The sequence below is a fragment of the Elephas maximus genome, chromosome 5 (assembly GCF_024166365.1).
Source record: "Elephas maximus indicus isolate mEleMax1 chromosome 5, mEleMax1 primary haplotype, whole genome shotgun sequence".
Lineage (NCBI taxonomy): Eukaryota > Metazoa > Chordata > Mammalia > Proboscidea > Elephantidae > Elephas > Elephas maximus.
Genome location: NC_064823.1, coordinates 138577287 through 138604038, shown reverse-complemented (window position 1 = coordinate 138604038; position 26752 = coordinate 138577287). Strand labels below are relative to the sequence as shown.

Below are 26752 nucleotides of genomic sequence, written 5' to 3'. Positions count from 1 at the left end.
CCACTCAAGTCCAAATGTATGAATCTCCTTTTTCAAAATGGCAAACTTCTGATATTACCAAGGAGAACTTTATTTATTTATTTATTTTTGGTTTTAGACATTACTGTTGTCACCATTACAGGTCCAAGCAGCCACGATACGGGGATGGACATAGACTGTGTTGCTACTGTGTACCCCTTTATGGAAAATCACTTTTCCATATGGAAAATCATTTATGAACTAGCCAAATAGTAAGAAAATATTACTATGAATAATAGTAATTATTCTGTATTTGAGCAAACAGAATTATTATCATTAATAATCATTATTGTAATAATATACATATTAATATCAAGGATTTAACTTTTTCTAAGAAAGGCTATGCAGTGCAATCGGTTTCTCTTTATATATGGCCTTTCTGGCCCTGGATTTTCAGTTCTGCTAAGATGATTTGCTAGGCCATAATCTTGCAAAGGGATTGGATAGTTTACTATGCAAATAAGATATGTAAAACACTTGCAGGGATTGGACAGTTTTTAATGTAAAAAAGGTATCTGTGGCCTACTGATGGGATTGGCTCGTTTGTGGTCTTGGTGGGAGGAGTATGCTTAAAAAAGGGCTAATCCCACAGAGGTTGAGAGGGTCCTCATTACCACCAAGAAAAGCCTGGAGTGGAGTTCATCTCTGTGCTAAGAACTTCCTAGACACAGGAGATAGAGCTGTAACACTGCAGATGACATAAGATGGTGCAAGATGTCACCAGAGGTGAGAACCAAGAGATTGGGGTGAGACGGCTGTGGTGGGCTTCCCAGCCCATACAGCCAGGCAACTGCAGCAGGCTTGCCAACCAACAGAGCAAGAGAACTCAGCGCCTTTGGGCAGGAGGCTATCTGGCAGGATGGGATGCCTCCAAGCACTTAACAGGGGAGCCAACAGAGCTGTAGCACTTGCCCCAAGTGGGGGCCGGTGATAGAGGCCAGGCCTGAGCAGGGGCTGGGGGCAGAGGCCAGGCCAAGCGGGGCTCAGTAGTAAAGGCTGGAGCTTAGCCTGCCAGCTGGCATGGCCAAGAAGGAGCTTGGAACTGTCCTGCTTGGAAGCTGTCCTGCTTGACGAACTGTATCCTGATCTCTCTCCTGTTACTTCCAAGTTGGTCCTGATCCTGAGTTATAGTCTGTTACTTTCCTAATAAACCACATAAGTGTGAGTATGGTCTATGAGTTCCTTGCGGCCATTGCAATGAATTATTCAACCCAGCAACAAAGTCGAGAGTGCTGTGGGGGGATGGTGGTGGCTGGTATTAAAATTGGTAAAAAAGTCGGAGAGTGGAGGTATGTCTGACCTCCACCTCATAGGAATCAGCTTTGGGGTGATGGTGATTCTCATTCCCCCTCCTAAAGCTAGAGGACCTCTGATGCTTCTAGCTTACAGGCTAGATTTTCAAAGCCTCAGGGCCATAAAGATAGGGGAGTCAGGTTATGGGATCAGATTATAAGTGAACAGCTAGACTTACCAGCCCACTCCTCCCTTTTGTTTATCCAAGATATATGCAAAAAGTATACTGAAGTTATTAACAAAAGCCAAAGAAAAGTTGCTGGAAATGCCACAATTGCTGAGCAATCGCTAAGACCTCTGGTTACTTGCTGTGGGAACAAAATTTTCCTTTAACCCTGTGATTCTAGAACGTTGGGTAAACTTTTAAGCTGTAGGAGTTTTATTTTTCCTTTGAGAACAGACATATGTGATTGTCATTTCCATAAAGCTTTCTGAGCTAGCCAATAGTAGGAAAATATTATTATGAAAAACAGTAATTATTCTGTGTTGTTTGGGCAAACAGGATTATTATCATTAATACTTATTATTATAATAATATACATACTAATATCAATAATGGTGAGGCAATTGATTGATACAAATGCATTATGACACAAATAGTGTGCAAGGAAAAAAAATATTTTCCCTAAAAGATGAAGAAACAATAGCTCTTTGTGGAAAAGATTACTAGCTCCCTAAAAATGTGTCTCCTCCCTCCCCACCCCATTGGCCCAAAGACTTTCGTCTTCCTTTGTTAACCGGTCTCTGATGGGCTTTGTCCTACAGAGTGTGAGCTGCTTTCAGTTGGAATTAATCAGAAATGCAATGGTGATGAGGCCATCCCAGATGCTGACAGCCACTACATAAATGCTTTCTTGTTACCACCCAGCGCTAGCAAAGAGCAGGGTTGGAACAATGAGAGCTAATGATGGAACTCTGGAAGCTATCATTTTGAATCAGGCCATTACTTATGCCACCCTTGTGTAAATCAAGCCAGGATCATGCTCCATTTCAGTTTAGCAGGACCAGGCTTGACCCTAGGCTCAGTGAAAATTGGTAGGGAGAGACTTCAGATGTCCATATGGACTCTGGATGTTGGCATGGGATGACCACCAGTCAAGACACGTTCCAAATTGCACAGTGGACCATGGTGTGTTACAGGCCAGCCTTGCAAACAGTCAGATGCTTGCTGGCTGGCAAGACCCAACCTTGCTTTCTGGCCAGTGTAGATCCACCAGAGTCAGGGGATCTGTCCAGGAATTCCTTCGACATGTGCTTGGGGATCTTTTTGTTATAATCCCAGATATATCATAGCTTCTATTCTTATCACTCCATGTACTATAATAAGTAACTCGAACGGGCTTTAAGACGTAGTTCTTTGCAAAGATGCCCAAGAGTCGGGCTATATTTGTCTGCTTCCAAAGGACTGATCCTTTTAGTCTACCTGGGAGAAATCCACCTTCATATGGCAATAGGCTTATTGCAGTGGAGATCTTGGGCTCTGCTGCCCAATGACCCAGCTTTGACTCTGGGTCTATCACTTTCTAGCTGTACAGATGCATCAGTAAGCCTTGTTGAGGCCAGCTCAGATTAGCAGAACCACCCATCTGACCAAAGATTTGTAATAAATAACATAGGTGTTGTTTTAAGTTACCAGTTTTGGGGTGGTTTGTTAAGGAAAATAGCTAACTGATCCAGCTGGTTAGTCCAGTTTGATAAAAGCAAATAATCATAAGGCTAGCCCAACCTGCAGAGCTGCAACTTTGAGTGGAAGACAGCTGGAAGCCACTGGGGGTTTGTGAGCAGGACAGAAACACAATTTTGAGCAGGATAGAAAACAATGCTCTAGAAGCTTCATCCTACAGTAGGAAGATAAAGATGGAATGAAGTAAGGAGAGCCTGGAAAGCAGGAAAACCAGAGGGGAGCCCTGCCAACAAGGTAAAGAGGGCTTGAGACAAGCCGGTGGTGGTGGTAACAGAGGTGAGAGAAAGCTCTGAAGAAAGAGCTTAGCTACAGACCAGATGTGGAAGGGGAAGGAAAATTTAGAGAGGTCGAGGACAGCAAGGTTTCAAGCCTGGGTACCTGAAAGGGTGACAAAAAAGGAGAAAGCAGGAAGGGCTAGTGATGTGATAACTGAGATGTCCACAGAATATTCACATCCAGTAGGCTTCAGGAACCTCGTGGGAAAAACGATTTTGAGAGTATTTGGATAGAGATGGTTGAAGGCATGACGCTGAGCAAAAGAAAATGGAGAAGAAATGTGCACGTTCGAGGAAGCAAATTTGACACTCAGACACCCAGTGTATTACTTATGTATTGCTGCATAACAAATGACCTCAAAACTTAGCAACTGACTCAGTAATCTACAAGTCGTTTAGTAGGGTGGTCTCTTATGAGGTGGCCATCAAAATGTCAACCAGGCCTGTAGTCATCTGAAGGCTTCATTGAGGCTGGAGAATATGTTTCCAAGGTAATACACTTACATGGCTGATGGCGGGAGGCCTCAGGTCCACACCACATAAACAGCACGTAGGGGTGCTTGAGTATCCTCATGATATGGCAGCTGACTTCCTCCAGAGCGAACAGTCCAAGGAAGAGAAAGAGCAAGGTCTTTTATGATCTAGCCTTGAAAGGCACATACTATCATTTATGTTATATTTATTAGTCACACAGACTAACCCTGATACAACATGGAAAAGGACTACACACAGACACGATTACCAAGAAATGAGGATCTCTGGGGGCCATCTTGGAAGTTGGCTACCACACTGAGGGTGGAGGAAGAAGAGAAGCAAAGCTTAGAAAGATGGGAAGAGTGGTTTTGTTAGGGACACAAGACTGCCACATGAGAAGGAATCTGGCTGCCACGCCTGTTGGCTCATCTGGCACCTTAAATGGTTTTTGATCCCCTTCAAAACATCCTGTCTCCAGAAGCTGTGTGCCTGGTAGTGAAGAAGCTCTGAGCCACAGAACACTTACCATGTGCCTGACAATGTGCCAAACTTTCACTGAAATTGGCACCCTCATTTCACATTTTACAGGTGAGGACACTGAGGCTTCAGCCCAAGTTTTCACAGTCAATAAGACATGGGACTGGAATCTGAACCCAAGTTGTTCTATTCATGAGCCTTCACTATTAGCCTCTCTGCCCCATGCCAAGAATACAAGGAACTGCATTCTTTTGCTGGAACCTCAGAACAAGCCACAGCCATGTGAGCAAGAAGAGGAAATGTGAGGTGACCCAAAAACGCCACAGAAACTGCAGGGAGGGAAAGGGTCTGGTGCCCACCAAGCCCCTCCTATGTGCCAGGCACATGTTAAACAAAGAAGGAGAAATGGAGGCGTGCTTACCACTCTTGGAATTCGCTGTGCTCTCGGTGGGCTGCTCAGTGAATTTCAGCAGTGGGGATCTCGACCTCTGGATGGTGGGAAGAGTGGGGTCACTGAACAGTATGGTGTCCTTGCCTCCTGTCATGGAAAAGGGGGAAAATGGACATAACATGTCATCCTTGGAGCTGTGGCTACATTTACTCTTACACAATGAACTCTGGCTGTTTGGATCAACAATGTGCTTCTTCATTTGTAAGTCAAGCTGTGGAAGGGAACCGGCCAGCAGACCCGCTGTGTAGCGTGAGAACAGAGCAATGAGAGTCCAAGGCTGGCTGTCTATGACTAAAGACCTTGACCCATTTCTGAGAGTCTGGTTGGGACATGGCTGCCCACAAATGCCACCATTAAAGGGGAGCCTGTTGTGTTGGCAGAAACAGAGTGACTTGTATCTGGGTGAGCCAATAACAATAATAACAACAGCAGGCTGTTTAGGGATGTGGACTTTGGAACTACACTATGGTGTTTGTGTTCTAGACTCTACCACTTGCTAGCTGAGTGACCTTGGGCAAGTCACTTAACCTCTCTGAGACTCAGGTTCCTTCCTCTGTAAAACGAGGAAGAATAACAACACCCATCTTAAGAGGTGGTTATAAGGACGAAATGGATCAACTCATGTGAGGCGCTTAGACATTCAGTTGGCGCTTGATAAACGTCACCAGTTAAAACCATTACTTTATAGTATAAATAGCACCACCATAGACACTACCGAATTCAATTCCATCATTTAGACTGGATACCAACTCTGTCATAAGGCAGGCAGTATCAGGTGTCCCAAACTACCACGGCGAAACTTTCACTGAGAACATAGTCCCATACTGTTAGTACAAACTCCCTATGTGGACAACAGAAAGCTTGGGGGACAAATAGGAGAAGGAAAGGAAAACCACTGACACTCTGTTTTAGAGGCCATGCCAAGTTATGGAGGTGAGGAGGAAGGAAGTGTGGCTTTGAAGCATGCATATAATAAGCACAGACACACAGACACAAAACATGTGGACATAAAGTTAAGCTGCCTCAATTAGTCAAAAGAGCCCAAGAGGCAAGATTTGATCCCAAACTTTGGTCCCCAGGCTTCAAGGGATTGTCTTGATGGGAACCACCATGCCAACAATGAAAACCTCAGGGACCATAGACCCAGCTATGCCCCGGTTTTACTATCTGACTTCGAGCAAGACCCTCTGTAAAGCTGCATGAAGCCAAATTACTAAATGTCTCTGGGGCCCTGATTATTGTTGTTGTTAGCTACCATCGAGTCGGCCCCGGCTCATGGTGACCCCATCCATGTACAGAGGACAAAACGCTGACCAGGCCTGCACCATCCTCATGATTGGTTGTAAACTGGACTGTTGTGATCCACAGAGTTTTCACGGGCTGATTTTTGGATGTAAATCACCAGGCCTTTCTTCCTAGTCTGTCATAGTCTCGAAGTTCCACTGAAACTTGTTCAGCACCATAGCAACCCACAAACCTCCACTAGTAGATGGGCAGTGGCTGTGCATGAGGTGCAATGGCTGGGAATCTAACCCGGGTCTCCCGCATGTTGTTGTTGTTACATGCCATTGAGTCAGTTCTGACTCATAGCGACTCTGTAGGACAGAGTACGACTGTCCCATAGGGTTTCCAAGGAGCGGCTGGTGGATTTGAACTGCCAACCTTTTGGTTAGTAGTAGAACTCTTAACCACTATGCCACTAAGGCTCCAGGGTCTCCTGCATAAAAGGCAGAAATTCTACCACTGAACCAACGCTGCCCTCTGGGGCTCTGATTAGAGGCTCTAAAATTCTATGTTTCAGGTTTGGCAGAGTACTGGATATTTTTGGAGAGATAGTTACTCCTTCCTTGAAGAACCAGGTGAACTATAGACATCGCTCAATTGCTCTACCTATGAGTTCCTTCTATTTGTTTCTAATACTGTCTTCCCATTAGGCCATGTCTTATTAACTTTGATTTCCAAGACTGTAGTAGAGAGCTTGGCACGTGGTAGATGCTCAATAAATATCTGATGGATGCCTTAATAAATGGTTTATGCATCCTCGGAAATTTGACATCTTGGTGTGCCAGAGTGCTTGCTGCTGACTCAGGCTGATGGAAGTGTGTTACTAACAGGCATTGTTGTTGTTATAGGTATTTTCAACTCAGAGTGACTGCCCCATTGGGTTTTCTAGGCTGTAAGCTTTCAAAAACAGATCACCAGGTCTTTCTCCCATGGAGCCGCTGGGTGGGTTCAAACCACCAACCTTTAAGCTGAGTGCTTAATCACTGCACCACCAGGGCTCCTTATTAACAGACATCATAGCATCCTGATTTCTCTGCTTTCTGAGGGTCATCCCAGAAGAATGGAAACCTGATAGAGAGCTGACCCTGAAGTTCAACACAGCTATTGCTATGACTTATGTTGAAAATGCCAGAGATCTTCAAGGTCATAGTCTGGGAAGGTTTCCCAAAGGGAATTGTGGGCCTACAGCTTCAGCTGTTGTTCAGAGGCTTTGAGAATGAAGTCGATACATTCATGTCTCCCTTTGTGCTACAAAGGCACAATCCAGAAACACCTTGATGAGTTCATAGTAATCTAGGCTTTGGTTACCACAATTTGATGGCAGATGCCTCTCCAACATGGCAACAGTTTCTGTCCTCAATACAGGGACAGAACTGCATTTCTTGGCCCCTCTTCCTCTAGCAGGTGTACGGGCAGCTCTCTAGCCTTGAGGGAACTCAGTAAGAGACACGCTCTGTCCCTCTACGTTCCAACCAGTCTTCCGAATCCCCTTTGTCTTGGTGGCCAAAGAATCAGAATTAGGGCCAGAGTTGAGAGCTGGCTTTAGTCAAGTGACACGAGGCAGCTTGAGGAAGATCCTCAGCCTTTCAGCCCTTCCTGTCATGAGGAAGTCTTTAAGGCAGGAAGTTTCTTTGGCCCTATCCAGCCACTTGGCCATCAATCGTTCCACAATGGCTCCTCAAAAACTTTGGTACCAGCAACTTTAAAATTATCCAGAAAATCTGAGTAACAAGCATGTAGAGGGAAATAGAAGCCACCACTCTCCCCAGCTCCGTATAAGATGGAGAAAAGAAAAATACTTCTTTAAACTCCCACTTTAAGAGATTATTTCCTGATCTTAAGGTAAAATGCCATCCTTGCAAAATGTTTGAAGGATTCAAAGACTTTCCTTAAAAGAGTCTTGGTTCTGTTTATCATATCGAAGTCCATATTCTATCTATCTATGCTGACTAAACCAACCTCTAATCTGATGATTTGCTGTCTCATGCTTCCATCTTGGTTCTTGGGTGGACTGGAGGATCGGGAGCAGGGATAAGAGTGACCCATAAACTAGAGTTGAACTACAACAAATGGAGAAGGCCAAACAAAGCCCTTATATTCAACCAGCATTTGCATTTCTGGAAGCTCTCCTGATTCCTTACTGCACAAAGCCCCTCCCCCTTCTCTAAAATATACCAAGTACTTTGTTGTTGTTAGGTGCCGTTGAGTTGATTCCGACTCACAGTGACCTTATGTACAACCTTATGTACAACCCTGTCCTGTGCCATTCTCAAAATCATTGTTATGCTTGAGCCCTTTGTTGCAGCCACTGTGTCAGTCCATCTCAATGAGAGTCTTCCTCTTTTTTGCTGACTCTCTACTTTACCAAGCATGTCCTTCTCCAAGGACTGGTCCCGCCTGATAACAAGTCCAAAGTATGTGAAACCAATTCTCACCATCTTTGCTTCTAAGGAGTATTCTGGCTGTACTTCTTCCAAGACATATTTGTTTGTTCTTCCAGCAGTCCATGGTATAGTCAATATTCTTTGCCAACACCATAATTCAAAAGCTTCAATTCTTCTTGATCTTCCTTATTCATTGCCCAGCTTTCACATGCATATGAGGTGATTGAAAATATCACGGCTTGGTTTAGGCACACTTTAGTCTTCAAGGTGACATCTTTGCTTTTTAACACTTTAAAGAGTTCTTTTACAGCATATATGTCCAGTGCAATGTGTTGTTTGATTTCTTGACTGCTGCTTCCATGAGTGTTGATTGTGAATACAAATACTTTAAAGTACCAAGTACTTTAAAAACACATTTTTCTCCTCAGTCTGATGTCTGGGTGTGGAAACAAAAGAAATAAAATGAAAAGATCAAAGAACCAGGTTCTGCTCTTGCCAGATTATTTGCAGCCTTTGGTGATTCTTTTTAGAGCTTGAACACATCTAGGAAACCTCCCCTCAGAGCCACCCAATACCGTTCTCCCTACATAGGCCAACAAAGGGCTGAGGAGTGTAGGCTGACAGGCAGGGGACTGGGAGGGTGGGAGACCGTTCTTTCTTGAGGGGCTGGTTTCTTGTCTATAGCCCCATACCTGTTCTGCCTGTTATGTTTCGCCATCTAGATGATTTCTGCATGTAGGCTGTGCCATTTGTTAAATTTGTTTAACTTCTGTCTATCTCCCAGCAAGATGGCATATGTGATGGTTAAGGTTGTGTTGGCTGGGCCATGATTCTCAGTGGTTTGGCAGTTATGTAATGATGTATTCATCCCCACGATGTGCTCTTATGTGATGAGTCAATCAGTTGTAAGGTGAGTTTCCTCAGGGGTGTGGTCTACATCCTATATATATATATATATATATATATATATATATATATATATATATATATATATATATATATATATGGACGTTCCGGGAATGCTTGCTCGCTTGCTCTGGATCCTGCAACTGACTCATCATCATCTGACCTCTGGTTCTTGAGATTTGAGCCAGTGGCCTGCCATATTGCCTGCCAGTCTTGGGATTCATTGGACTCTGCAGCCTGTGAGCCAGCAGTCTGCCATCTACCTGCCAATCTTGGATTCATCAGTGTCCACAGCCTGTGATCCAGTGGCCTGCCGTCTGACCTGCCAACCTTGGGTTTGTCAGCCCCTGCAGCTATGTGAGTCAGGAGACTCCTCCAGCCTGATGCCGGACCCATGGATTTGGGACTTGCCCGCCTCTGCAACCACATGAGCCATTTCATTGAGATAAATCTCTCTTACTCGCTCTCTTTATATATATATGCTTCACGGGTTTTGCTTCTCTTGAAAACCCAGCCTAAGACAGCATATTTGCCCCAACTCTAGAAAACAACATCAAGACCCATATACTGTTGACTGAGAGAGTGAGGCGAGTAGAAAGGCAGAGTCAAAGAAAAATCATAGCATGTTCAGAATTCAACAGTCATTCTGTTTTATAATAAAGATGTAAGCCCTTCACCATTGTCATTTAGAATTTCAGAAGAGATTGTTCTGGATTCTGAATTGTCCTTTTCCAATCCCACTGGCTCCTTGAACTAGTCCCAGCTGCACTAACCCTTCCCAGTCCTCTCTTCTCTGAATGGCACTTACCCAGTACAGGTGGAAAACACTGAAATGAAAATCTGAAGACCTGAGTTCTAATATCAGCCTCTGTGGCCTTAGATATCATCTAACTTTTTGGACCTCTGTTTCCTTACCTAAAATAAGGGGATTAGACCAATCAAGAAAGGAGGAATCTGCTTCCTCTCACATGTCAAATCCGACCAGGAGATGGCTTCCTGGGAAACCAATGTGGAGGACTGCTCTGAAGCCATATCTGACATCAGCAAGGACGAACGTTGTGGTTGACTAGCAATGTCTGCCGCTGGCGTGGGCATGGGTGTTATCAAACATACACCAAGTAGTCATCATCTCTGAGTGTCTTGCTCTCAACTGTCCTTCCAGGTCTAGCATTTGGTGACTCCTTACCTCATTTTCTCACATGCTAAGGTCTTTGTCACTCATTTATTACTCGATTACATGTCATTTTACATTTTCCTCCCACTGCATCATGCGTACTCATCTTGCTTCCCTAACTGGACCGTAGATTCTTGGAGGGGGTGAGGGGCATGTCTGGAATGGCACTTTCACAAAGTCAGTGTTCACAAAGTTACCAACACATGAGTTTATCAGGAGGCACTGTGATGGTTAATCTTGTGTCAACCTGGCTAGGCTATGGTGTTTAGCTGTTGGGTCACATACTAGTCTAGATGTTGCTATGAAAGTATCTATATGTGATTAGCATTTAACTTAGTGGACTTAATTAAGCTAAGCAGATAAAAATCTTCCATAAATTGCGTGGACCTCAACTCATCAGACACATACATATACATATACATATACATATACATATACATATACATATACATATACATATACATATACATATACATATACATATACATATACATATACATATACATATACATATACATATACATATACATATACATATACATATACATATACATATACATATACATATACATATACATATACATATACATATACATATACATATACATATGGGTTGTCATGAGTCAGAATCAACTCGATGGCAACAGGTTTGTGTTTTTTCAATATATACCAAAAACAAAACCAGTTGCTCTTGAGTCGATTCTGACTCATGGTGAACCAGTGTGTTACACAGTAGAACTGTGCTCCACAGGGTTTACAATGACTGTAATCTTCACAGAAGCAGGTCACCAGGCCTTTCTTCTGCAGCACTGCTGGGTAGGTTCGCTCTGCCAACCTTTAGATTAGTAAATGAATGCAAACCATTTGAGCCACTCAGGGACCTGATTTGACTCCTACATGGGGGGCAGGGCGGGGGTTGGGGGGAGAGGAGGAGAAAAAGAAAAAACAGAAGAAGAGGAGGAAGAAAAGACCATCTTGCTTCTTGGTCCCCTGTTCAGTAGGTTAAATGGAGACAAGTGAAACAACGAGCAGACAGAAGGGACTAATGTGATTTACACCAGAAGAGGCCCTATCCTCCCTTGCTTTCATCTTGGTTTGAAAATGATCATACGACGTGTTGCTTCATCTTAACATCCTTCCTCATTGCACGAGGCGATGCTATTGCCGTTATATAAACTGGGTGAGATCCGGGAATTACCACTCTTTGGCCTGTCCTCCCACGTTGTATCTTTGCGGAGGCCAGAAATCAGAATAAATGTGGCTGCAGCATAAAGCTCATTCAACTGCTTCCCTCAAAGCTGATTTTACCATTTAATATTTGCGTTGTACTAACTGAATTCTCTATTTCACTCGACTATTCTCATCAGAAACGTTCAAGGATACAGAGATAATGCGCTTCTATTTATTTACATGCAGGAATGATGTAAGTGCACTGCTGAAATTAGTCACAAAAACAGAGATTTCAAATAGAACGTACTCCCAAATCCCACGGACACATTGTAGCTCAGGCCTTCAGGCAGCAAAAAGAAGGAAAGAGACAATTGTTATTACATAATAGCCATTTGCCAGCTCACCTAGACCCAACAACAGCAGAGTCAGAAAATGCTCAGCATTCATACATTTATTCAACGTCTATGTTTTTATATAGGTTGTAGAAATAAAGCATTGAGAAATTTCACTAAGTCATTCTGACGGGGGTGGGGGGGGAACTCCAGTAAAAAACACAGAAATGGCAATCTGACTGCACCAAGGAATGAGAAGTTGGCCTACGTTGAAACTCAGTGCGATAAAAGAAAATCCTTCAAGTGAAGATAAGGTTCTAAATGCATGACAAGGTTCTTGTGTAAAATGGGTCATTCAAATCCCCAGGATGGCACTCGCCACTAATTAGTCCTGTTGGGTCTTTTGACACCAAGTTCAAGGAATCTCTGCTAAAAATTCCAATCTGTGAAACATACTTCAGGCAGCCTAAGGTGGCTATTTAGATTTACATGAAGAAAGCTTGTTGTGGTTGTCCACCTCCCTCTGGCAATTTCCATGTATCATACATTACAGGGAAGCAACCACTCTGATTCAAGGGTAGAGGAGACTGGTTTGTGCAGAAAGGTTAAGTAACTAAAAATACATGTACCACGTTGCTTCCAGGGAAAGAGGAGGTGGTAGAAAATGATAAATATAAGTTTCTGAAAAGTGTATAGACAAAGGGGAAGAGCTGACAGTGGCCTCATGAAAGGGGTATTTTACAAAGACAAACGGGATAAATATAGCTAATTAAAGCGAAACATCAGACTTTTCCCGCACCGTGTCCAACTGAATATCTCCACAGGAAATTCCGATTTTTGAAAATGGGATGGGGGCAGGAAGGAGAAGCCAGTTAGCAGACTTTGTAAGGTACACTGGGGGGTAGGGAGTTGAGTTTGAAAAATTGTTGGTTCTCACATTCATTTTTAGTACCGATGGTTAAAATGAACAAATCTTTTAAGTTTTCATATTCATTTTTAGAACTGATGATTAAATTGAGCAAATCTATAGTATAGAATGGGAAGGAAAAAAAAGAAACAATTCACTCTGCTCACAAAAGTTAAGAAAAAAAAGAAGATAAGGACACATACAATGGAAATTTCGGAATTTAGGTTAACAGAACCTCAGAGCTCCACAGACAAAAACTTGAATATTGATTGTATTTTCCGATTTTCCCTCCCGAATGATGCTTTCTAAGTAGGAAGCACTTGTAGATTTCTCAGCAACGATTATCTTCAAATAAAAGGACATTGAAAAGGAGGAGTTTTCTGTTGAAATTATGTGAGAGCTGCCTTTATTTAGAAGAGGAAAACAATTTTTATGAAGTTTTGCTTACCCGGAAGACTCCACAAACCAGAAACTTCCAGAGTTCTTAATTTTTTCTCTAGTTCAGCCACTCGATTCCCTAGGATTCTGGGGAGGAGGAGAAAACAATAAGACAGAGGCTGATGAGTGTCCTGTCAGCTCTCAGGGCTGTGAGAAGTCTCCCCGGGAAACTTACTAGTCCCCTCTTGTTGGTGGGTACTGTTGAATTGATTCTGACTCAGCGACCCCATGGGACACAGTAGAAGTGCCCCATAAGGGTTTTTTGGCTGAGATCTTTATGAAAGGAGCCCTGGTGGCAAAATGGTTAAGTGCTCAGCTGCTAACCTTAAGGCTGGTGGTTCGAACCCACCAGCCACTCCACAGGGTAAAAGACCTGGCAAACTGCTTTCGTAAAGATTTCGGCCTAGGACGTCCTATGGGGCAGTTCTATTCTGTCCTATGGGGTCATTATGAGTCCGAATCGACTCAACAGCATACAACAACAATCTCTACCTAAGCAGACTGCTATGTCTTTCACCCACAGAGTCCCTGAGTGGGCTCGAACCACCAACTGTTAGGTTAACAGCTGAGCACTGTTGTGCCACCAGGACTCCTTCATTAGTACCCTAACAGAGAGAAAATGTTTTGAGATTTAAGATACATGCTAAAAAATGGAGCATTTGTATATGTGTGTGCAAATGACACATATACGCTACGGAAAGTACATATAAAAATACAAAGAGAATGATTAAAAAGTATTAAAATGTTGTCATTCAAGTTAGCTCCCCACCCCCCAATAAGTAGTTCCCCTGGGAAGCTAAACAATTATTCCATACCCAAAACGTCTTATGGAAATTCTATTTGGGAATCGCTCACTCTTTTAGATGGCAGTTAATTATGAATACCCTTAGTAGTATCACACCTCTATTCTTGGAGGGTGGGTCTGATTTTTGGAAACAACATCAGGTTGGAACAAAATAAAGTGGGTGAACAAGCTTGGTAATGTTGCTGTCAGTCAATAAAATACTAAGATCTGGCTTTTTAGACCCAACCTACGTCTTAACTACTGTCCGTATCCTTGATATCTAGCACAATGCCTGGTACCTCATAGATGTTTAATAAACATCTGTGGTTAAATAAGTGCTTCTTTTTTGTGTGAACTATAATTATCTATGGAGAGAATTTAAACAGAAAAAAGAGTTTTCAGTAATTGCAGAATCATTAGAATAATTATATTGCTTTGCAAGGTGACCAGTTTGAAAGGTAATACCTACTGTGATATATAAGTTCTGGAATGTGTATTTGAAGAGATGGTACTGTTTACTTGGAAGCCAAGCTTCAGTGTATGTGCATAAACAGACATCAATGTAGACACACACTGCCCTTCCTTCACTCTACACAAAATTAAATATAGTTGGGAAATGATTTGATATTCATCTAAAACTTCCATCGCTTTCCATTGGCCTGGAAATTGAAAAACCAATCTTTATTTTATTTTGGGAATTTTCTTGGCTGCTGTGCTAAAATGATGCGGAAATAACCTTAATAGCAAAGTTTCAATTCCTTGCTGCGGGAGGAATCAGAACACCAGAATTGTTCTCCTACCTCTCTTTATGTTCCAGAGATAGCTGGGGACATGAATATGTATAAATCTGCACATACACATGGCTTTGGATTCATCCTTATTTTACCTGAATTGACTTGCAGCATCTTAATTGATATTCCCTTTGGGTTCACAGAAAACTCTCTGACGTTACTCTGTGGTTTTCTTCATCAAGATACTTAGAGCTTTTCTTATTGCCTTTTCCTTAAGTCTTAAATTCTGCATAGTCTTGATCAATTCCTTTCAATTTTCACTCCATTTGTTGGGTCTATTCTGCTTTCATGTCCCTGACCCTTCAATAAACATCATTCTTCGTAATCTCACTTTCAGTGTTTTGCTTAGACCTTCTGATCTAAGCTCCCTTTTCCCTTTTCAGCAGCTGATAGATTTTTGATGCAATCACAACAGTGTTCAAGTTGATGCCTGTTTCTTAATGAGATCAGATCATCTGTATGTGGCTAGCCCTGAGAAACAAAGGTAAGGCTTAACCCTTTTGGGTACACTGAGCGATATTGCCAGGGCAACACTGGAAGGCATGGTGAAGAGACATGTGGCTGTATTTTTCTTGATGTTCCTGGATGCCACACTCTTTTCTCCCAGAAATAGACTGAGGTGAATTGGCTGGTCTCCCCAACACATCCGCCATTTTCATCTTTGGCCTGGCTCTTCCGGGCATCTGATGCAGACCTCTAGATGTCCCAGCCTGTCCCGGGTTCCCAGGTGGACTTCTCTTGAATTTCTGCTCTGATACATCACACCTTTTTGCTGTTACCCATGATCTTGAACTTCTAATCTCAATTCACCCTTGGCCAGGGAAGGCAAAAAGCATGGGATAGTTTGGGGCATAGCAGGAGGGGTGACAACAGGCTACCGTGTCGTCGTACGTTAGCTGCCTCCTTCCCAGACCTGGACCAGCAAGGTTATGGGCTTGTTGGGAAGAACTGGCCTCTCTTATTAATGCTTCCTACTAGTTACTTTCACTAGAGTAGAAGACAAACAAACCTCATCTCTTTTTTAGCCATAGCCAGGCCACTGTAACTCTTTGGCAAGAAGTACCTCAAGCAAAATATGAACTAAGATGCCCTCAAAATGTAAAGTCCTTCAAGATGGCTCCTACTGGACCTTCAGGGGAGGGAGACAGCAGAAAACCAGCAGGGGGCACACATGCTTACAGAAAAGTATACCTTTATTCCTAAGTATATATGGCTCTAACCCCCAAAAAGCTATATTACTATTCCAATTACAAAAGGCTAAAGCATGGTGAATAACAGCAAGCAGATTGAATTACATCCTACTCTTATTCATCACTTCCATTTGTTGTATAATTAGTTATTTTGCATGGCCCCAAATTAAAAAAAAAAAAAAAAAACTTGTAGAAAGTATGAGCTTAAGACCTGTGTACTAAAAAGAGCACATTAGGTATTTATGTGCTGACACAAAACAATCACCCAGGTCTATTGTTATGGGGGGAGGCGGAAACTAAGTACAGAACAGTGGGGGGGGCACTTTTTTTTTTGGTAAACATTACCATTTGTAAACAAAAGGGGGCGAAGAGATAGACTCTATAAATATATATTAGTATCTATGTATGTATTTCTTTTATGTATGTATAGATAAATGTACTATACATTTGCTTATATACACATCCTTTGGAAGGATACATAAGAAAATAAAGAATGGCAGTTTCTTTGGTTTGAATCCACCCAGAGGCATCTTGAAAGAAAGGCCTGGTGATCTACTTCTGAAAGATCATTAAAAAAAAAAGCCATTGAAAACCCTGTGGATGTCAGTTCTCCTCTGAAATACATGGGGTCGCCATGATTCAGGATCGACTCAACAGCAGCTGGTAGTTTTGTCTGGAAGGGGACTGGGTAGCTGAGATATTAGGCTGGCTTAGAGATTTTTTCGCTATTTAACCTCTTAAATTTGAACCATAAGATGGTTCAAAATTATTAAATCATAATTAAAAAGGAAAAGGTCCCATTAAAACAAATAAAACTGGCCAAATGAAAATGTCCGTCTTTCTCAAAAGCGGGAGCAAGCACTTTGACCTCGGGGGTTGGCGTGGTTGCAGCGGGGTATGGTTAGATGCACCTTAGGAAGCCAATCCACCAGAAGAGGCTGGACTGCTCTAGAGGCAGGGTTTCAGGCTGGCAGCCTGTGGGCACTAGCTATGGCAGGCTTCAGGGACTCCCAGCACCTTTCCAGTGGAGGCAGGGGACAAGATCTGAATTGTAATCAAAGAAAATGGATCTGGCAGGTGGGTGTGAGAGCACCCTGGGACTTGGTGGGGAGGTGGGGCTGGGGTCTGAGACGGAAGGCTGGTGGGTGGCCCTTCACGAGGAAGAGGCAATGACCTGGTGAGAAGAAAGCAGATGGGGCAGGTACGAAAGGCACATTGAAGGGCCAGCACTCAGGAAACAGATGTTGAACTAAGAAACAAATGCATGAAAACCACAGAACTTTACAACCATTTGGATGTGTTAAGGGAATGGGAACAAAATGTTAGAAGATGACTGTGGGCCCAGCGCTGTCCTAAGCACCGGGAGAGAACCGTGACCAAAGGGGACAAACATTTTTGCCGGGACCAGGATAAGCATGTGTGATATGAAGGTTTGCTGACTCTGGGTGATAGGATGACTGACAGAGCCCATTAAACATTCTTCAAAATCATGCTTTTAATGGTTGCATGATATTGCATCCTACAGATTTACTATAATTCCAAGAATTCTTCAATTAATAGACATTTGGGTTATTTCCATTTTTTTCACTTTTATAAATGGATCCACAGTGAACAACCTTCTATATAATCTCATACGTAAGTCATTCTGTTTTTCTTTAGGGCAAGTTCCTAGAAGCAGATCATCTGGGTCAAAGGGAACAAATATCTTAAAGTGTCTGAAATGTATTAAGGAACTGATGGTTCAGGCTCTGGACTCTGGTTGAATTTGAGATACTGAAAGGCTATCAGAGGAAACTGCCAACCTAAAGATGGGGAATGTGTGTCTTGCTCTTGAAGGGGTGCAAGGAAGAGGTCTGAGAAGAGTCTGCAGAGAATGAAAGGCAAGAACAGGGAATAAGGTTCCCAAGGTGAGAAGACAGCTGAGGAGGAAGCTGGGGGTGGCAGGCTGAGGAAAGCAGAGGAAAAAGAGGATGAGATAGTGGAGAAATTGGAGGAATCCAAAAAAGATGAGTTTTAAGATGGAAATGTAGCCAAACAGAGTCAAATACTGTTGAGAGAAGAAAGCAACTTGGAAAAGCAGGGTTTGGGCGTCACTAGTGACCTTCAAGGAGGCCTGCTGGTGCAGTGGTTAAGAGCTAGGCTGCTAACCAAAACGTCAGCAGTTGGAATCCACCAATCGCTCCTTGGAAACCCTATAGGGCTGTTCTACTCTGTTCTATAGGGTCACTTAGGAGTTGGAATCGACTCAATGACAACAGGTTTGTTTTTTTTTAAGTGACCTTCAAAGGAAGATGGAAGTGGAAAACACAAGAACAGGTCTTGGCAAATGTTAAGGCCAAGATTATCACCCCTTCCTGAGCGTGAATCCCCCTGGGTTTGTTAAAATGCAGAATCCTGACCTTCCTTTGTGCAAATCCCCTCAAACTGGCGTTCCTAAACAAGCACCCCCTAGTAATTCAGATACACGTGGCTCCTGGAACACCCTTTGAGGGGGCGGCTGAGGAAGAAGTCGAGGCAGACCCCTTGTTCACAAAGAGTCTAGGTGAGTGGGATTCATGGGAAAGAAGCACGGTAGAGGAAAGGCTTTTAAAAGAGGTTCCGAGAGATCTAAGGGGTTTGTGGATGAAGAGGCAGAGCCAGAGAAGAGGCAGTGATGGAAGCAGTGAGTGAAAGAGGAGGTACCAGAGGAGGAAGGACAATGTGGACCGAGAGATCAGTGGCCAGCGTGTTTCCGGAAGACAGGAGGGAACCAGAGGGTGGTCCAGACACTGGTTTCAGAAGAGCAGTGAGTCGAGGGGCTCAGGATGAGTAACCTGTTTTCTCGGTAAAGGCGGAGCTAAGGTTACCTACTGGGAATGGCTTAGGGCTTGAGAAGACCTGAGAAGGTTTGAAACAGCTCCGAGGAGGGCTCTGGAGGGCATCAGTGAGGGGAAAGAAGGCTCACAGAGAACACTGAGAGCTGCTGGGGATTCGGCGTGACTAAAACAACCAAGTCCCAGAGTGGTGCAAACAGTTAAGTGCTTGGCTACTAGCCAAAAGCTTGGCGGTTTGAACCCACCCGGGGTGCCTCAGAAGACAGCCCTTGGTGATCTGCTTCTGAAAGCTCACAGCCTTGAAAACCCTATGGAGCAGTTCTACTCTGCACACAAAGGGTGGCCATGAGTAAGAATTGACTTGACAACAACGGCAACAACAACAAAATCACCCAAGGCAGCGTCTCCACAGTGCATGCCTGCTCTGAGGAGACTCCAATGTCTTTTTCTTCCCCTGAGAAATAGCTGTGTTTCAGCATCTAGTTGTTTCATTCCTTGGTTAAGATTTCATTTTTGAAGAACTTTTAAAATTTCCTCTGTCAATAAATTACCCTTGTCATCCCTTTGAGATTGCCCGGTCTTCCTTCACCGCTCTCCGCTTTCTTTTATATATATCTTAATCTCTTGTGCGATCTTCCCTTCACTCCCGACTTCTCTTTTTTTCTATTTTGTTTTTATGATACTTTCCATCATTTTCCAGTTGTCTCTCTCTCCATACCTCTGCCTTCTCCAGGCCCCTGGTTCCCTGGTCCCTCCCCTCCTCACTTTAAGCCTAGCTTTTCAGCCCCTGCCCAGCCTATCCACACTTTTATTTTAGTTCAAGGTGTATATATTATAAGCAGGACTGGCTACTTAATTTGCAGGCCCCACTGAAAAATGAAAATGTGGGGCTCCTTGATTAAAAATTATTAAGAATTTCAAGCTGATAATAACAGTGCATTATACCACTAGTGGGCCTGTGGGGTAAAGGATCTAGTTTTGCCCTAAGTAAGATGGTATTTGTCCTTGGGTCTGGGCTATAACCTTCAGAGTAATCAAGGTGCCTTGGTTTGGAACTTAGAGGCCACAACTGAGAAGTTATGCCGCTGAGTGGGGGCCGGCCAGACCAGAAAAGACTCAACTGGGAGACAGAGGTCAACTAGCCTCAGGAGGCATGATTTAGCCTCTCATGAAGGACTGGCCAATAAAAGGGACCCAAAGAGACAATAGGAGCTAGCAAGTCAGAAGAGTGAGGGTGCTGTGTGGACTCCTGAGCTTGTGACTGGCATCCTGAAGGGATGGGAAACCAGCACTGAATTTGTGACCAGCAGGTCAGTAGGTTGGGGTGTTGTGTGGACTCCCCAAACTTGTGACTGGCATCTACCTATTTGGCAGTCTAAAAGATGGTGTCCTTTCAACTCGTGAGCTCTGGCCTAGCTCCAGGTGGCTAGGGTCAGAGAGTGAGTGCCACAGGGTGCCTGGTAACGTGGATGCAGAAAGAGGAATGGGATTAATCTCCACATTTTGGGGGATTGGATTCACTTTGATCCTTACCATGCAGGCCTTTCTGAGCTCGGGCCCCTGTGTGACTGCACAGGTCACACACTCATTAAGCTGGATCTGTTGGGAAGGTGCGTTGCCTTGGGTTATTGTTTACTCATTGTTCTCTGAACACTTCCAACATTCCTCCTGTCATCTCTAACTGCTGCTTTAACTTGCTTGATTTTACACAACACAGTCAACATGCTGATAAAAAACCAGTGAGATCTTTGGTTTCAATGATTGTTCATTTTCACCACCTTTTTGGTGACCAGGAAGAGTTCATGAGACTTCCTTTACAGGCCCAGCTGCCTGGAGAAGTTTGTGCTTGGGTGTTTCCTGCAATTCAGAGTCTCTCAAAGTCATGCCATGAGGTTAAAATGGCACTGAGGAAGCTCCTGCCCTCAGGGGATGTGGAGAAGTGGATTAGGTCACCCAGGCAGTCATACCATCAAAATCTTCCACGGAACACGCATTACTCAGTGCATGGTCAGAGTAAGCATTTAATAAATGATAACCAGTATTATTTCTGTGCCTGGCTCCAGCTGATGCCCAAGATGCTGCCATAATGTAGAGACACAGCTCTAATTTAATAATTTCCTTCCAGATTCGAGGGGTCTCAACTCCTTCCTGGACTCTCTGAGTAGTGCAAATGGTTAACGCACTCAGCTACTAACAGGGAGGATGGAAGTTCGAGTCTACCCAGCAGTGCCTTGGAAGAAAGGCCTGGTGATCTACTTCCAAAAAAATCAGCCATTGAAAATCCTACGTAGCACAGTTCTGCTCTGACACACATGGGGTCTCCATGAGTCAGAGTTGACTCGATGGCAACTGGTTTTATAACCCCTTCCCTTAACGTCTGTATTTCCACCTGGTTGTGATTCATTTCTGATATCCTCGTCACCCCCCAACCCAAGGGTCCACCACCTACTTGTTGGTTTGCCTCTGGTGCTGGATGACCATGTTTTTCTCGTGGATTGTCTCCAACAGGGCTGTAGCCAGAGATTTCAGGTCAGAAATGGACTGCGGAGTAGCTGGGAGACTGCACCCGTGGTCCTCAGATAACAAATCCTGAACTGGGTAGGACATACAATTTACAGCTCAGTCTTAAATTCTTCTGGAGTGCAAACCAATGCCAATTCCTCCTGAATAATGATAGGTTCCCAGTTTCTCAACGCTACTATATCGTATCCACAATCAACTTCAAGCATCAAAATTAGAATAAAATTAAATTCAGTGTACGGCTTAAACAAAAAGGAATACGTTTTCATGGGTTTGTATCAACACTGTTTTTAAAGGATAACAGTCTTTTGCATGTGTGATGTGTTTTACACTTTCAAACTAACTCATTTGAGATTAAAAAAAAAAAAACCTGGGAAGTATTATTTATTCCTATTTCATGTACAGGAAACTGAAGCACAGATGGGTTAAAAACATCCCCTGAAGGTCACCCAAACCCAGTGCCATCGAGTCAATTCTCACTCATAGCGACCCTATAGGACAGAGTAGAACTGCCCCATAGAATTTCCAAGGAGTGCCTGGTGGATTCAAACTGCCGACCCTTTGGTTAGCAGCCATAGCACTTAACCACTACACCACCAGGGTTTCCATTGAAGGTCACACAACCATGCAAATGACAATGACTCTGATGTGAGCTCTTTGCTTTATATCAGAATTTCCCATGGCGTGGTACCCCTGGTGACTAAAGGAGATTATATAAAACACAAACTGTGTTTTATATTTTAATAGATAGCTTATTTATTGAAAGTATTTTAGAAACAATTTTAAAAGCCACAGCACACCAGTGATTTCACAGATAATACTATTTAGGATGAGGCCAAGTAGCATGTATCACTTTAAAATCAATTTTAAGAAAAATATTAAGTAAATAATATTATAAGTGGTACAAGGATATGGCAAAACATTATGTAGTAGAGTGCAAATGTCTAAATATTGGGAAATGGTATTTTACACAAAGATTAGCTGTTCCTGGATGCTTGTGATTCTACAAACTGCCAAATCACATCCACGGCCAAGTTCAAAACTGAAGCCAAGCAACATACACAGCTCAGTGTAATGGAAGGATTCAGGCCCCTGCAAAGGGGCCCGTTACCTCTGCCCTGGACGAGGCTGTTTACAAATCTCCTAGTCATCTATGGATGGCTCTGATAGACAGAAAATTCTTTTATCTTTTTTCCAGTTTTGAAAGTGTTTACTTAAAAAAAAAAAACTTCTGATTGGTCTCCATCCCACTTATATACATTTGAAGGAACAGTCCGTTAAATAAGGAATTCCCATTTTTGAAGAAAAAATGTTTTATCATGTATCTAAAATCAAAAACCAAACCCATTGCTATCAAGTCGATACCAACTCATGGCAACACCACGTGTTACAGAGTAGACCTGCTCCATAGACTTTTCTGGGCTGTAATCTTTACAGAAGCAGACCACCAGCCTCTTCTTCCATGAAGCCACTGGGTGGGTTCGAACCTCCAACCTTTAGGTCAGCAGATGATCACAAACCACTGGTGCCAGCCAGGGGTCTTATTTGTATATCTACTTATACACATATAGGAAATGATGTTCGAAGTTATATACTGAGAGGTTTACATTGTTGGTCTACCTAGTAGGAGTACAAGTGATAATCACATTTGATATTATGTCTTAGTTTGTTGTTGTTAGGTTCTGTTGAGTCAATTTTGACTCACCGTGACCCCATGCAACAGAGTAGAACCGCCCCACAGAATTTCCTCGGTTGTTATCCTTACAGGAACAGATCACCAAATCTTTCTCCCGTGGACCCACTGGGTGGGTTCAAACCACCAACCTTTCAGTTTGCAGCTGAGTGCTTAACCATGGTGCCACCAGGGCTCCTTATCTCTTAGTTTATCTATCATTTATTCCTTTCCGTCAGTCAGGTGTGGTATGATGAGCTTAGAATACAGCAGGATTATCACCTCCTTCATCCAGATATCCTACTTCTATTCATGTAATGTAAAATTTTATTCAATTCTTTGGCAACAAAACATGACTCTACAATTTTTTCATATGTGATGCTGCTAAAACCCTGCTGCCCCATTTATGTCTTGCTGGCTTCAAAACTCCTTCAGTTGCCCTCAGAAGCCACCAGCCCCTTCCACAGCATGGGCCCAGTCTGTGTGTGGGTCACGCAGACACTCCTACATGTGCTTCCTTTCTGATTCTGAATATCTGTTCTTCAACTCTGGTTTGAGCTTTTTATTTTTTTATGTATTCTCTACCCTATTCCCATTACAAAAGTAAAGCATATATTTAGAAAGAGTAAATAAAATAAGAGATAATATAAAAAGATAAAAATCACTGGTACTCCTACCAGACAGGCAAAAAGAAACAGCGTAAACCCCTCTCATCTTTAAGGATTCCCTGGGTGGTGCACACAGTTAAGCACTTGCCTACTAGCCAAAAGGTTGGCGGTTCAAACCCACTTAGAGGCAGCTCAGGAGACAGGCCTGGCAATCTGCTCCCAAAAGGACACAGCCTTGAAAACCCTATGGAGCAGTTCTACTCTGCAATACATGGGGTTGCCATGAGTCGGAGTCAACTCAAAGGTCTGGCTTCTTTTTTTTAATATATATCTTTGAATATTACTCCTTATATGTAGACATACAAATACAGTATTTTTTCTTCAAAAAAAAAAAAATGGGAAAAAGCCTTGCTTTTTTCTCTTACCAATATTCATCACCAAATATCCCCTAAAATATAAAATTTAATGGCTGCTTTCACAGTTCACGTGTATTTATGTATAATCTAATTACCATAGGACATTTATGTTGTTCCCAATTATTTCTGTTAGAACTAAAACATAAAGAACTTTCTTATAGTAAAATGTTTGCATATGTTTGAATTATATCTTGGTGGTTCAAAAGGGATCCACTTAAAGCTTTTCATGAAATGTTGCCAATTATTTACTGAAGGGTTGGGTCAGATTTACAGTTCTTCCACCAGCTGGCATTCCCCATGTGAACAACGATAACACTGGATATCAACACTCAAAAATGGTTTGCTAAGTTTGTACCCGGAACTGAACTTAAATGGGCTGCTTCACATTTTTTTTTTTTTATAGAGTACTGTAGTTTTCTTTTAGGAAACAATTCTAGGGTGTTCTTTTCTAGTTGAATAGAAAAAAGGAGGTGTTTGGAAAAGTGCCTTGGTTGCTAGGAAGGGTGGAGACTCAGTGCTTTTTTTCAGCCACTCTAGCTCTGATTAAGACTGCCACATGACGGTCGCTGGTCCGCACTGCCAACAACCAAAAAGTGGGCCAGGTGAGCATGTTCAACTTGAGGGTTATGTTTAGAACTGAACTCCAAACACTAAGTGTCAAAACCAAGCTTTCTCTTGTTTATTCCCCTGGACTCCTCCTGGAAGATCATTACTTCTCATTGGAATCGGCAAGAAGGAGGAACACAATTGCAATCAATAAAAGCTTCTTTGAGAAAAGGCACGTGTTCCGTGACAAAATGATTTCAGCAGCTCTGGGATTTTTCTATTCTGATCTCAGAGGCCAGCAGAAGGACAAAGTCAATGAGGTGAAACCCGTCCTTGGAGATGCTAAACTGGTGATTAGAGAAGGGAAGCCATTCTTGAAAGGACAGCACAGTGTAGGGACAAAATATCCAAATGGCGTCCAGTCATTAAAAGCTCTCTAATGGAGCAGTTCTCAAAGTGGGGTCCTAGAACCAGCATCACCTGGGAATGTTTTTTGTAGAAATACATGTTCCCAGGTCCCACCTCAGGCCTACTGAGTCAGAAAATCTGGGGTGGGGCCCAGTCATCTGTGTTTTAACAAGCCTTTCAGGCAATTCTGACGCGGGCTGGAGTTTGGGAACCACTGCTCTCAGAACCACTTTGATTCCCAATCGCAAAACAAGATGGCGTCCGTGGGGATGCACAGCTCTAGCATTCTCTGCCCTAAGCAGTCCCTCCCGAAGAAAAAAATCCTACCTTGCTTTGCAGACAAGACGCCAGTCAGTGCACTGCTGTTGGATTTACCCTGGCCCTTTGAGTTTTTCCGTCTCTCGAGAGCATTCTAGGAGAAAATAAAACCTTTGTCAGGATATCCAATAATGGAAAAATATCTGGTTACAATAGGTGCATCTTCCCGCCTACCACACAAAAACCCCTTGCAAACTCCAAATGCTGGCCCCAAAATTTAGAATTCTGAATCCCTAAGTTATGATTATACCAATGATCATGAAGATAGCACAGGACTGGGCAACATTTGTACATAAGGTCACCATGAGTTAGAGCTGACTCAATGGCAACTAACAATAACAAGTTATCATTGACTTTATGGTCCCAGTAAAGAGTTAAAAAAAAAAAAAAAAAAGTTGGTGGTCAGCAGAATGACAGCAATCCCAGCCTGTATACAAAAGGCACTCAATGAATATTTGTATGAAGCCACTAATTATGGAAACCTCTTCCATATAGACCTGAGACGGAAAAAAGGTTTACTCTCCTGTGCCAATGCCAATTGATGGCTAGTGGTATTTGGAAAGGTTCTGTGGCTGGATAGCAAAGACAGCCATGATTAATTAGTGATGTCTGCCTGGGACACAAGATTAAGAAAGTGCATATGAGCCACCTACTTGTCAACCCTAGACCAGATTCTTATGTTAAACTGATATGTAGTAAATGGCCACATAATAAAACTGAATAAATGTTAAATGAATGTATACACACATCTTTAAAAATTATGTATTAATTATACAACTTTAAAAGCTGTAATCTTCTTTGGCTACCTGAGCGTGTAAAGGATTGGTAAAAACAAAAATGTGGCCCCCCCACAAAACAGAAAGGAAGAATAGCATGGAGACTTCTGAGAAAAAAAAAGCTACGGAAATGAGAATACTCTTCCAAGCATCTAGACTGCTGCAAAACTTCACCCTCAAGAAGAGAAATCAATCTATTTTCAAAGCAGAGAAACCCAGGAGATTTTTCTAATTATAACACTTATAACCAACATCTGCAGAAATAGATATTATCAAACTAATGGTGCTGGAATTAGACTAAATAACAGTGCGGAGAATTTAAACATTCTGTCCTTTCAGTGTGACGTGAACATTATCATTTAGATTGTGATTTCCCAATCTCTATCTTCATCTCTCTGAAACCGTTTCCTTATGGATGGTCATGGGACAAATAGCATCTGATGGCTGGCCGTTTTATAGAAAAAGTAGGTAAGAAACCGAATTTCATATGAACCGAAGCTGTAAAGTGGACAAGTACAAATTCTGGTGCCCTCGGTGGGTGTTATTTGGATCACAGCAACAGAAGGAGCGCTTGGAAAAGGCCGTTTGGGTTTTATGAGTTGTTTCGAGTTTAATTTTCACTGGTTATGGCAGTTATGGCTCT

The 26752-nt window shown here is 42.8% G+C and overlaps 1 protein-coding gene across 3 annotated transcripts in view; it reads right to left on the bottom strand.

Annotated features, from left to right (window-relative positions):
• CCDC149 (coiled-coil domain containing 149) overlaps window positions 1–26752 on the bottom strand; it is a 194754-nt gene that overhangs the window by 11496 nt on the left and 156506 nt on the right. For all 3 annotated transcript variants that reach the window (XM_049886425.1, XM_049886424.1, XM_049886423.1), the window contains 4 exons: window positions 25343–25427; window positions 21295–21439; window positions 13278–13354; window positions 4643–4759 (listed from right to left, as the gene is read on the bottom strand). In XM_049886425.1, coding sequence (XP_049742382.1) covers window positions 4643–4759; window positions 13278–13354; window positions 21295–21439; window positions 25343–25427 — 424 coding nt within the window. The remainder of the gene's footprint in view (window positions 1–4642; window positions 4760–13277; window positions 13355–21294; window positions 21440–25342; window positions 25428–26752) is intronic.